This window comes from Haliotis rubra, unplaced genomic scaffold, assembly GCF_003918875.1.
Source record: "Haliotis rubra isolate DU_JTF1 unplaced genomic scaffold, ASM391887v1 Scf119, whole genome shotgun sequence".
Classification (NCBI taxonomy): Eukaryota; Metazoa; Mollusca; class Gastropoda; order Lepetellida; family Haliotidae; genus Haliotis; species Haliotis rubra.
Window position 1 is genome coordinate 2,071,136 of NW_025765103.1, and position 14,263 is coordinate 2,085,398.

The 14,263-nt window shown below is 41.5% G+C and overlaps 1 protein-coding gene across 1 annotated transcript in view; it reads right to left on the minus strand.

Moving 5' to 3' along the window:
• The window catches only part of LOC124261060 (probable G-protein coupled receptor CG31760), a 74,915-nt gene that overhangs the window by 31,058 nt on the left and 29,594 nt on the right, over positions 1–14,263 (minus strand). The window contains exons 3-10 of the mRNA XM_046695384.1: positions 13,682–13,842; positions 12,478–12,776; positions 11,104–11,271; positions 10,402–10,528; positions 8,730–8,977; positions 8,649–8,688; positions 4,676–4,744; positions 1,075–1,184 (exon numbers count right to left, since the gene is read on the minus strand). Coding sequence (XP_046551340.1) covers positions 1,075–1,184; positions 4,676–4,744; positions 8,649–8,688; positions 8,730–8,977; positions 10,402–10,528; positions 11,104–11,271; positions 12,478–12,776; positions 13,682–13,842 — 1,222 coding nt within the window. The remainder of the gene's footprint in view (positions 1–1,074; positions 1,185–4,675; positions 4,745–8,648; positions 8,689–8,729; positions 8,978–10,401; positions 10,529–11,103; positions 11,272–12,477; positions 12,777–13,681; positions 13,843–14,263) is intronic.

Genomic DNA, 14,263 nt, shown 5'->3' on the forward strand with positions numbered 1-14,263 from the left:
AACCTGTTTACTAATGGTCTTAAGCAGCCCTGGCAAGTAAGCTTTTGATATGTTAATAATGGCGTGTGACGGTACTGGTGTGGGTATAACTATATGCGGGTGTGGCTGTATTATTAACAACCAAAAGACAGATGTGTTTGTTTCGTGGTCAATAACAGTACATTAGTGTTGCTCTTATGAATGGGAGAACATCGAACAAGCTTTTTCAAGCTGCACCTGTTTCGGGTGAAGAAAAAATGACATACATTGACTTACATTGACTTACATTGATCATACTGGATAAAACAACTAATAGTTATTTTATTATGGAAGGTCAGTTCAGATGAAAGATTACTATCTTGCGATATAATAAGTAATAATAAATGAATATATATAACGCGCCTATTCCACACCCTAAGGCTTGCCTAAGGCGATACAGAATATTTACGCTATTATTATCCTGGATAACCTAAGCTGCCTGTGAGGCGCTAGAAGGTCCCACCTGGTACCCATTTTCTGGCAGTGTTGAACAAACTCATGATCACTTGCTTAAGGTTAGACCACATGTATCACATGTGCTTCGCTGAAGTCCAAGGAACTCTCAGGGGTCAGGCTGCCAAACACGGTCACCCGTCCAAGGACTCTCCGCGCTCAACGTTGCTTAACTTCAACTGATTTGTGACCCGAACTCTATACACGACCACACACCGCCATGAGCGATGGGTGGACTCATACAAGCTTTCGATTCCTAAAATAGTTATGCCGTTCCTTGAACAATATGTTGTTCTTTAACATTGCTGAATGAAATGGAACATTCTGTGGAAAAGATTTTGTAAATATTTGTTTGTTTAGAGAATGTATTGAAATGGAATCAGGGTAACACGCATTTTGGAAACAACCGTCAGTAGCGCAGATGTTGGATTTAAAAGTAAAGTGTAGACTGTGTGGGTTGTCGGTTAGTCTAGTGGTTCAAGTCTTCGCTCCATATCTGCAAACAAGTATGTAAAACCCATACTCGCAATGATACATGACTTGACCATTGACGATGGCGGCGTAAAACACTACTCACTCACTCATGGGTGAGTGCACACGTACCTCCATGTCTTCAGTATAAGGGCTCCGTACATGATGCTGAAGCCGCAGTGGAATGGCCAGATCTCTATAGTACAGCTGACATCACTCGGCTCCCTGTACAGCACAAACCCCTGCAACACCACAAGGTGGAAACATGACGTTGGTGACGACAGCTCACGTGTAAACAATCATTGGCAATACAACATGTATACCGACAAAGAACACTGACAATACGACCCATGTGTACAGAACCCTGACTGACTGAGTGAGTGAGTTTGTTTTACGCCGCTTTGAGCAATAATCCAGCAATATCATGGCGGGGAACACCAGAAATGGGCGTACAGAACACTGACAATACAACTAATGCAATGAGAACACCGACAGAACAATGTGTGTAAAGAAAGAGCTCAGGGTCTAGTACCGAAATAAAAGACCTGGCACGATGGTAATTATTGTTACTAACGGGTTCTAAGCTCTATACAAGATCGTAAATCTATACTTTCACAGTTTGGGTGATACATGCTTCCTGTTTCTTACGTGTTGTCCTCCCTCATGCTTAAGCAATGTTCAGAACGGACATTCGTGCGATTTAGTTTTTTCAACATATTCCGACAATTGTTTCACAATCTCTCATCGCTGTAGCCGTAGTAAGCGTGGCTGCAAGGGGTGACGTTGTACATTAGAAACACGTTTACTGTTTAAAGCAGTACCATAAAGTACGATGAACAAGTATCATCCTCCTTTTCCACCGACCGCGATATTCCAGCTATATGGTGGCTTTCTGTAAATAATCGAGCCTGGACCAGACAACCCAGTGATCAACAGTATGAGCATCGATCTACGTAAGTGGGATACGATGACCTGGGTCAACCAAGTCAGCGAGCCTCTTGCGATAAGCATGGGTTGCTGAAGATCAATTCTAACCTGGATCTTTGATTATTTACAGACCGCCGCCATTTAGCTGGAATATTACCGGTGATTTCTTAATCGTTACCTAATAGAATCTAGTTTATATCAAACCCTTTTATACAGTAATATAATGGATATTTTATTCATTTCATTTTGAACATATGCAACAGCAATGTACAGAATGTTCCCATGGATGTTCACAGAAACACGAAGGGTTAATTGTGATATATTGTTTATATTCATAAGCCTTCGCGTTTCCGTAACCAAATCGCAGTTGGTAGTGCATAATTTCTGACAGAGTATAACTGTCCATGCCTACTTTCTGTACCCTGAGTTCGAGATAGCTACGAAACCATTGACGTAAATTTCAATGGATGCCGCAAGCTCCTAGTGTTCATACTATCCCTTTATGCCATACTTTATCAAACACTTTACTGATGTCACAAAATACTGCTCTCACCTCCTAACCATTATCCAATACTATCCAAATAAATTTATAGAGATGTAAGTTGGTAAGCAGAACAATCTCCAAGAATAGCGACAGATTATAAGTTCGTCAATACGTCGTTGTGTTTAATGAAATTAAAAACGTGTTTCAAGACTCGTTTTTAAAAAAACTTCGGTCGGACTACTTTTGCTAATGGTTTATAATTTTGTCACTACACAGCCCATTGTGTGTACTGGTACCACTGAAACTTCTTTCCTGATACTGGGACATTTGCCTTTAGCTGATGGCATATTAAAACGTCATACAAGAGGCCAGATAATTCCAATTAATCTGGTAAATCTGTAACCGAGCTTGTCGTCCCCACTGTCTTTACGCGTGTCATCTAACATTAGCACACTTTTTACTTCTATGCGAGTTGATAATATACTATTTAGGGATCTTCCATTGATTTCACTAATATTAAGGAGTTGTGCAACTTTCTACTTTTCCCTATTCAACACAATAATCCTACATTTGCTATTGTTTCTGCATCACCACACAGCATACGAGGACAAGGCTAACAGGTACGAGTTCGTCTCTTGGTTTTACGTTAACATATTGCTGAATATTTTGTTAAATATAGTAAATATTAAAAAATATTGCACCCTATAATATTGAGTTATTTTTATTCAGAGCAGAATGTATCGAGAGATGTCCACACAGAAATCATTAGCCACTATTATCCGTGCATAAAATAAGCACCACCCTGTATTTTTACCAATTGATTTTGTCTGAAATGAAATTCTAAACTCTTTCCAAAAAATAACCTTTATAATTTGATAAGCATTTAACATCTCAAAAACCAAAACATCATTGAAATTACCATGTAATTTAATTAGGATAATTGCCTATATTTAAAACAGGTGTTATTCTGTCCAAAAACAAGTTACCTTACTTTGAAAAGTGAAAGTAATAATTGATTGTTATGTTGCCTAAAAATTCGTTTTTTACTGTGAATGGATGAAAGTTTGTAAACTAAGATTTAGAAAAAGTTACAGTCAAATTAAAAAAAATAAAATTTTAAAATGCAGTAAAAGTTGCTTTACAAACAAAACAAACAGATTTTAGCTGTAATTATCAATATCCGGCAAGGGGAAGTGTTTATGCAACACAATAAACTCAAAATCATTAAAGATTATTCCCAAATCATATTTAATGTGGCATTTTCCAGTTTTTGTCAATTAGCAATCTGGAATTGTTGGAAAAAGGTCTGAATCTTGATGATTATGCATAATTAAAGCTTACTTGATGTGTAAATGTCATCTTGGTATATAACAGAACTGTGTAGTTTGAGCAGGAGAGGAATAGCTATTTTGGGTAAAAATTCAGCCCCATCACATTTTCATCAACATATTCTTTTATGAAGAATAGAAAAGGTTATGGTATTTGTAAAACTGTAAACACTAACTTTTCTGTAGCATCAGATCTTATTTTCAAAATAGGGTGGTGCTTAATTAATGCACGGGTGTATATATATTCAATTGTCGGCACCAGTCCAGATGACATGAAGCTTGGTCTGTGTTCAGTTCAAACATACCTACTGGTAACAAGCTGGGCAGCCTGGGAGTCATGGGAACCAGTCCGAAAATATAATCCGCCGAAGCCCAGATTCAGATTTATGTTTATCTCTATTGATCTAGCAGTGGTAATGACCATGTTTTGTAACAATACTTTGATGGACGTCAGTGATTATATTTGGACCGGAAATGGGATTGGAACAGTGGGACATACATACAGACATATTGTCTGCTTAATGACTTTATATCGTCTCCTCCATATCTAAGTCGTAATGGAGATGTCCATAACGGTGTCCTTATCTCACAGATTGCCACATATGGACATCAAGGCAGATAGCTATGTTGGCAGGTAGGGTGACATGTGATGATACGTCACCGCTGTTGGTCACCGCTCACTGCAAGGCAGGTAGGGTAGGGTGACATGTGATGATACGTCACCGCTCACTGCAAGGCAGATAGCTATGTTGGCAGGTAGGGTGACATGTGATGATACGTCACCGCTCACTGCAAGGCAGATAGTTATGTTGTTGGCAGGTAGGGTGAAATGATCACACCGCGCTACTGCAAGGGTCATGTGAAACAGTGAAGATATTGGTCGAAATGATTATACCTACTTGTCAAGACAATGATCCTAGGGTAAAGATGATCATAGTAACATAGGGTGGAATATGATCAACCTTTTACGAGAGTAAAATATGATCATACTTACATGGCAGCACATGATGACAGCACCGAGGCACATGAGGTGAAGAAACAAAGGACTGGCTGTTTTGATAACCTGTGAAAAGAAGTATTGTTGAGGAATATTTGGACAGGTCGCGACTACTATCAGTATAACTGCACGTTGTGTCGACCGTAACAAAAAGAAACAATGTTTAACCAAAGTGACTCAAGTTTCCGATTGCATATTCAAACTATATATATAACTGAAAATGTATGTATCCCGACTGCCCTGACTGACACATGGCGTGTATTCCTCAAGTACAGTCATGAGACGTTGGTGCGTGAAAATATGATGAAATGGTGACAATGGTAACAGGGGTGTAGGTGCAGATTGTATGTTGTTTTAAGGTAGGAATATATCTACCATATGGTAATAAACATGATTAAAATAGATTCACTCTGAGTTAACAATACTTAATATCCCTTTCATAGAAAGAAGCATCTACATTGTAAATTGCAAATCGCCCCAGTGAGACGGGAGATTTACAACCCGATCGAAACATACACATGCTTCATTTAGGGTGTTTGCGTTGAATGGAAATTAATATGGCTTAATGAGCGACAAACTACATTGCAAACTGAGGGACTGTATGTTCCCTAGATTGTTGTCAGGCAAGTGTTGTTGCAGTCGAATTGCAATTATGGCGCTCAATTTGAAAACATAAAGTTGATTTGAAACTGAAAGTCATTTTTTTAAAGACCACTTGACCTATGATTGAGGTTTTCAACTTCCTTCATTTCTATGTTAAAGTTGCATTCGGCCAGTCGCCAGATCTGAAGCTGAGGTGAAGGCTGTCAGAACATGGCGGCATTGTCGCTACGGTCATGTTGTCATAATTTAGCTACTTTAACTTTTTAACTTGATGTCACGTGAGTTGAAACTGCTGAATTGATCGGGTTGATCCTTGCCTACAGGCTGTGCACAAATGAATCAGAAAATCCAATAGCTGCAACTGCGGTTATCAACTAGCTGCCTGACACAGCAACAACAGAACATCCTATCTCCACATCTACCCTAGAGCTGGACGTCTACTGCTAGACCCACACTACTCACTGTTGGTGTTTGCTAACAATTACAACAGTTGATAATTCTACGTTTTGCATAGGGGGGTGACCACATGGCCACAATCCGTTGGTAGTAATTTCATGTAATGCTTCGTAAATTACATCAAATGGTTAGGTCCCAAATGTTTCAGTCGATCAGAAATCTGTGTGAAAATTAATGTTGTGCTGTCATTCACCCTATTAAATGTAAGATCATCTCAAACATGTGAAAAGAAAACAACTTGACTTTAGAATACAAAATATTCTTACAGTAACTCATATTTCGGAATTTCGTGGGATCAGTAAGAAATATCGCCCTCGCGATGATATGATATATGTGAAGACACGTATGAGAGAATACTGAAACAATTAGGTAAGCCAGGAACACCTTCATCTGGTGATTTCAGGTATCAAGAGCACTGCAGTTCAATTCTCTATGTATTGCGGGTGACGTTGAAAGTTTAGTGATAAAGGGTTTTCTTTACTACAGAGGCAATATGCCATATTCTTGGAATGTCGAAGACATTCTTCACGAGGTGTCATCGTACAGAGGCGAATTCACGCCATGGAAGAACAACGAGAAGAAAAAAGGCTCTCATTACTCTACCCCATGGCGATGGTCATCCGTCCATCCCACGGTCAAACTTGTCAGCACTGAGGAAGGGAAGGGGTATTTCCGATGACGGGCATTAACAGCTTCCGATACAGGAAACGAGAAGAAAGGTTACTTAGATCAGCATGTGAGGTTTCGTGACAATAACCTGCGCGATGTTTTGTGAGATCAGTGTCAGATAGGTCTATTGTTCAGGGTATAGTACGTTCTAACTAACGACTTATTTTGTTTGAATCAAGTTCCGACGAAGACGGATATGGCAGGAATAGAACAGTGCACTCCGCCTTTAACAGGGTTTATAATGGACGGTTTGTCGCTTTTACTTGCCTGAATGGCTGTATCAGCTGATAGATATGCATTATACGTAATTAAGTCGGACCTTAGGTGTGTATCGCAAACAACAGCAACAACCCAAAAGACAAAGGTGTTATAGTACAAGAGTTTATAAAGCGCCATTAGCTATTATTGCCAGCCTATGGTACTCGGACAGTGCCGTTCTTTTCATATTGCATGGGTTCAGTATAAGTCTGGAATAATATAAAATGATGTCTTGCATCAGGCAGTTCCATCAGTGATGCGCAAGCGTATGTGCGTGTACGTGTGCGTGTGTATCTGTGGTTCAGTGGTACGTTTGATCACAGGTAACACATATGTTTCCCGCGACTCACCTGTTTCATAGTAATACATAAATACGTGCATATGATACAGCCGGAATAGCACCACGGGTAATTTTTACGATTAGGGAACGGGTTTCGTCGTAAATAGAGATATGCCCGCACCCTACATCACATCACTTCTACCTGCTTTGAGCAATCACGCCCTCATACACTTACACATTCATACACAGGTTTTATTCAATGCAAATATCCCAATGACAAAAAGATAACTTCAAATGAGTCAAATCAGGTTGCTGATAAAACGATTGGTAACAACGAAAATGATTGATCCAAAAGGAAAGGATTAAAATCATAGCTGGCAGAAACTGATAACCAGATTATGTCACGGTTGAACTACAGGAACACGGAAAGTGTGGTTTCTGTAAATGGCTAGCTGATCAATACTGCCTCTCTATCACACATACGAGTACACCCACACGTTGTAATACCCGGGGGAGGCATTAGTAACAGCCAACTGAGTTACTCTGATTGTTGCTCCACGGACTTACGCCACATCGTAATACTAAATAATGACATTTTACACGGTTTCCAAACCTGAATGCTGGAACACTACTTCCAAACTGAAGCATGAATAAGTTATATTTCATGAAAGCGAAACAATCCAGAAATGAGATCAATTTATGCTAATGTCGAGAGTGGTTTTATATTGACATTCACACTCAACATGACATTTTAATCGGAGAGCTCTTTAACTCTTGACAAAAGTAGTCTTCTTCACTGTTTGAAACACTACAATGAATGTACGATCGTGGTTTATGAGTCCAGAGATCCCGGCCATTGGTTCTTGGTTCCAGATACAGGGGGGAGGGTTATCCTCGATGTTCCAGTGTTTCACAGGATAAATACCCTGAGTCATTCCTTACATAGTTCACTCTTTAATTCTGTTAGCGTACAGTATATCTATGTATCTTTTCCTTTTTTACATATATTTTTATAATGTTCATGTTTAAAATCATACCCATTTTCTCGACTCATATTCATCAAAGTTTCTCCAAAGAGTTAAACTTCTACAACTCGCGTCTCTTTGGATCTTTGACTCACATCACGCTGACCCGCCGTCAAGATCATACCTTCAATGTTACACATAACACTCACTCTCTCGCCAGTGTTAAATGCACGGACCGATTTCCGTCGTATTTTGCACGGTTTGCGATTTATACGTCATGAACCAAATTTGTATGATGTCCGACAATACAGCCACACAGTGAGAAGCGTGGTTGGCTGAAGACCACGTCTCACCCGAATAGTCACTGGAGAAGCTGCCGGAACTCTCCTTTATATCAGCGTCCTGCACTTGTCGGACCGCATGAAATGCAGCAGTATATAGCTACTGTTTCCCCATCTCCCCCGTGGTCCAGTGGATACTGCGTCTAACCGGACAGAGAACGGTTCGTGGTTCGATTCCTGGCCGTGTCAAACCAAAACAGAGTGAACCCTGCCTGGCGCTCAGCATTTAAGGGACTGAAGAAAGACATTCTACACGAAGTGGTTATATAGGTGCAACTATCTTGAATAAGACGTTAAATAACATTACACCTCACCTAATATTTCGCAGTAAAGTTTGACAGATTGACTCAAGGACAAAGTAACAAGCTAACACTACCGATTATTAAATGATTACTCACCATTTCGTTCCTATTCTTGTGAATAACAATGGCGACGACAGCACATCCTGCGATGATGAAGGCAATAATCAGTAGGACAACCACCCTGAGCGGGACGCTGTAGGGTAGAGGCAGGGGGTGGCGTCCACGCACGTCTCACATCCCCGGGGGCAAAGCAGGCATTGGAAGCGTGGCGTGATGCTGGATTCGTTGTTGAGGTCAATGAAGGATTCAATGTCGTAGCCACTGTAGGCACTTGATGCCGACGAGGTGTTAGGAAAATAGTAACCGTCTTCACAAGCACACTCATATGCTCCACGGCGAAAACCTTCACCAATCAGAGGCTTGCACTGAAGAACAGAAAAGAATCACTTTTGATCAGTTATAAACAACAATAGAAATGAAAACAAATAAAATCGATGGCAAAAATTATCATAATCCAAATGAAAATTAGATAAGATTAGTTAATGTCCCGGAACTTCTGGATGGATAACCAATTAAACGGTGCCCCGAAAGGTTCTCTCCACAGACACGTGATGACGTTGCCCAGTAGCGCTCGCTTATATTTGTTTCCATACACAAGTAACCATTATTGCGGTAATCATGCTCATAGTATACCATGATTCCGAAACTGTGCAAAACTCGATAACAATATCACAGATTTGATATCAACATGGACGCGACTATGTTGCTGTCAAGCTATGTAATACAAAGATTCTTAAAGATGGTCAATAAAAACGAAATAAACGAAAGGGACTTGTGAAAGAATGGTTTCTAATGCCGCTGTCAACAATTCAAGCTACACCACGGTCGCATGTTCATACAGAACTCTGAAGTTAGAGATCAGGGCCTAGATTTTCGAAGCTCTCTTAGCGCTAAGATAGTCGTAAGTGCCATACATTAACATTAACTTACGAATATCTGAACGCTAAGAGAGCTTCGAAAATCTAGGCCCAGTAACTGTCAGTACGTCAGGAGAAAAGATTCAATCATGGCACGATGGCAGACAATGAGACAAGTCAAAGAATCGAAGGAACTCAATTACGTATATGTTACTCGGGATGAGTTTTACTCCCATGGAGAGAGAAGAGTAAAGTTTTATTCATGAATCAGACAACACGTGATGGCTGTTGTGAGCAACGGGTGTACGGAGACAGCAGTCTACCACACTTCACCGCAGTTAACATCACAAAGGCTGACCCCCCTGGACCCACTTGCACACAGCAATCTTAGCGCTACAGTTATTGTAAATCCTTAAGATCGCATTGTATTTATTCGTATTTTAATATTTTCATAAAATATAGGTAGGTATTTCTGTGGTTGCAATATCACATTCTCTGTTCCAAAATCACGACAGTCTGAATGTAGGAAAATATATGCTATCTTCCACGTAATTGTTTGCTTCAAATATTTGTTAGATTTTTTTCATGAAAATTCTGCAAGGTGCGATTGAGGGAGGTATGTGTTGTGTGCCGTGACAAGTTCCACTTTCTAGTTTGCGCTGTAAATAACTGTAGACTGGAGTCGAGTTTAACAAATTCGTACCTCCACCGTTGAAGAGTTCGATCTTAGCTAAGATTGCGATCTTAAATCCATGCCGTCTTACAATCGCAATAAGATCGGCTTTGTGCAACTGGACTTGGACAATTGCATGGTGATTGTAAAGTTGATTGTAGGGGCCTAAGATTGATTGTAACTAAGATTGCTGTCTCTATAAGGTCGCCTCGGACCGCCAGCCCCGGGCACTATGTCGGATTCCGGGGAATCTCTGTACCTGTGTGGTGGGTTGGCAGTTGTGGGTACCACGGAAAACGTCCAGGGCTCCAGACCTATCGTGATCACTGGCGTCACACTGGTTAATGTCGATGTTGGTGAGTTCGATGTCGATTGTGGCCACTCCTCTGATGAAATATACAATAGTATTACAAGTACCTGCTTGTCAGACGTTGATTATTTACAGATGTATCTTAGTGAACACCTAAGATGTTTGCATTTGATGAGCATTGCCCTTTAGATTAAATACCATACTGACATTAAGCCGATCTCTGTAACCTCTGTATATCAAACTTATAACCGCAAAACGGCGTTACATACACATGGAAACAAGTATTGTGCCTGTGCTCGGGGAACATGGATACACAGAGGTGCCTGTGCACGGGGCCCGCACGCGCTTCAGAAAGAGGGAACGCACAGTTCATTTTCACACGCTTTCACGTGAGTTTCAACGGTTATTTAACAAACATTCAGGACAAAGGTCGGGTGGGGTGTGTGGGACACCCCTGAAAACACACACACACACACACACACACACACACACACACACACACACACACACACACACACACACACACACACACACACACACACACACACACCTCTAGATCCGCTTCTTGTTGCTACCACTTAAGCCTAGCATGTTGATTTACAGGTATGAGATGGCCGGGTCACCGTCCCCCCGGTTAGTGTTCGTACTCACTTGAAGACTGTGGCGTTGGTAGAGTCTACTGCGAATATCGGTGCAGAATATGTAACCATCCAGATATCGCCACCACCACAATCATAATACGGGTACGTCCAGCGTCCGTCTTCATACTTGGCAACTGGTTGGCGAATAGGCACTTCTTTTTGGGAGGGATCGGAGAAACTAGAAGTAAAGCGAAGGAACCAGAGAAACTATGATACAAAACCTATAGATAATTGCATGGCTGGTCAATAATGGAAAAAAGCATTGAAGCATGGATAAAAGACGGATGGCGAGAGATGGATGGATGGGCAGGGAGTCCTATACTATGGCAGCTGGTCTTGCCTTGAGTTTACTCATGTTTGGGGTCGTTTCATCATTTATATTTGGTCATTTATCCATCCATCCATCCAGTCCCATCCATCCATCCATCCAGTCATCCATCCATCCACCCATCCATCCAGTCATCCATCCATCCATCGATCCATCCATCCATCCAGTCATATCCATCCATCCATCCAGTCATCCATCCATCTATCCAGTCATCCATCCATCTATCCATCCATTATCCATCCAGTCATCCATCCATCCATTATCCATCCACCCATCCATCCATCCATTATCTATCCAGTCATCCATCCATCCATTATCATCCAGTCATCCATCCATCATCATCCATCCATTACCCATCCATCCACGTGTCCATCCAGGCACAGTCATCAATCCATCCATTATCCATCCAGTCATCAATCCATCCATTATCCATCCAGTCATCCATCCATCCATTATCCATCCATCCATTCATCATCCATTACCCATCCATCCATATATAGGATCAAGAATGAATGTACATATATTGAGCTATAGGATTTCGGTGATGAAATTGTTACAAGGAGTACAACTACTGCAATCGACCTACCATAAACTCGTGTGTAGCTAAGTGGCCCACCTGCGGTATGTGACAAAACGTGCACCCGCTATAGATGGCTAATTGCTCAGCATAAGTTTTAGATCTTCCTCAGTTTAACCATGAAGGTCTGTAGAACAAATACATAAGCGTCTGTCTCGAAACCACGGGCCACTAATGGATTAGACACATGGCCTCTTTCATCTCGGTCTGAACATTTTCAGTACAGACAAGAGATTCCACGATTTTCATTGTGGGTAAACCAGCAAAGGTCAAGTTGAAAGAGATCCACTTTTTATAGGTGTTTCATTAGGGATTTCAATTACAAGGGGTTCATAAATGTTGTACTTTGCATTTTGGTAAAAGTAAGTGAATGATTCCAAAATGTCAAAGACAAACCAAGTATCACTCACTCATCCATTCACCAACTAATCCATTCTCTCACTCACCCATTCCCTTCCTCACTCACTGTAAAGACCTACTTGAAAGTAACGGTGTCGATGTGGACGGAAGCGTTGGAGAAATCCTTAACTCTGACACCGTGGTACCATTCTGTGCTGTTGTCGAGGTAGTTGTAATGGACGGCGATGTCGAAGGCAACGACTGAGTCCTGTTTCTTGTGAGCATACGGACAGTAGCGAGCATATTTATCATAAACCCCGGGTTCCAGTGCAATGGCGGAACCGAAGATGAGCGAATCACCGTGGACATTGTTGCGTACAAACGAGTAGAACATGGCGTCATCGAAGCGGTTCAGCGTATTATCATCCATCACAAGGACCTGCAAACAAACCAGTGTTTATATCTATACTGTACGTTTTTCATGAATTAATTCATCCACTCCTGAGGCCTGCATTATTTCGGACTTTCTTTTCACAGTGAGCTGATACACTGTGACACACCGGGATTACTGCAACAGTTTTACGCCGCTTTCAGCAATATTCCATCAATATCACGGCAATATTATGGGATTCATAAATTGTACCCATGTGGGGAATCGAAGCCGGGTCTTCGGCGTGACGATTGAACCCTTTAACCACTTACCTACCCCAACGCCTCCTTTCCGTAAACGTCCGCCCGGAGAGCGGAAGGTCGCGGGTTCGATCCCCGACCGCGTCATACCAAAAGACGTTAAAATATGGTACTTGTTGGTCCTGCCTGGCGCTCGGCATTAATGGGTACAACAAGGACTGGTCGGCTCGGAGTCAGTATAATGTGTCCGAGTGGGGCATTCCTGCTTCACTGCGGCATGGTATCTCAGTGGGCTAGCACTATAAAACCAGCTTCAGTCTGGGCTAGTACAAGCAGCCGCACATCCACATACACACGCATGCACGTCGTCATATGAGCGAAATATTCTCAAGCACGACGTTAAACCGAATTTCACCTCACCTCACCTTTCCGTAAACGATGAGTATATAGCCGCTAGAGCTAGCTTGAGTTAACACGCCCGGCAATTCCTAGCCACATAACATCGTGACGGACACAGAATGAGCTTCACGCATTGTACCTATCTGGGGACTAAGAGCCAAGACTGGAACAACCTGTCTATTCAACTACCCCTTTCAAATAGTAAGTGTAGCTTTTGGTTTGAGGATGTTATGTTTTAGAGATGTTTGAATGAACGGTTGAACAACAATACGTAACACTTAACATGTAATACCTCTTGAAATGAGCATATGTTACCTTGCTTAAGTAGTTGGCTGTCCTTATAGCGGGGTCGGTGTAGGTAATCCAGGCAGTGTGGTTAAACGCGAGGGTGAGCGTCTCCTCCGTCCCACCCCCACACTTGCTGGACTCCACCCTGCTGACATACTCCAGGGCCTGCTTTGCCTCTCGGAGTCGGTCTGGGGGAAAATACACATCCTCGTCATATAGGTGGTAGCATCATGGAGAAATATATATCATCGTCATATTGGTGGTCACGTCATGGAGAAATATATATCATCGTCATATTGGTGGTCACATCATGGAGAAATATATATCATCGTCATATTGGTGGTCACATCATGGAGAAATATATCATCGTCATATTGGTGGTCACATCATGGAGAAATATATATCATCGTCATATTGGTGGTCACATCATGGAGAAATATATGTCATCGTCATATTGGTGGCCACATCATGGAGAAATATATCATCGTCATATTGGTGGTCACGTCATGGAGAAATATATCATCGTCATATTGGTGGTCACATCATGGAGAAAGCTATCCTCGACATATTGGTGGTCACATCATGGAGAAATATATCATCGTCATATTG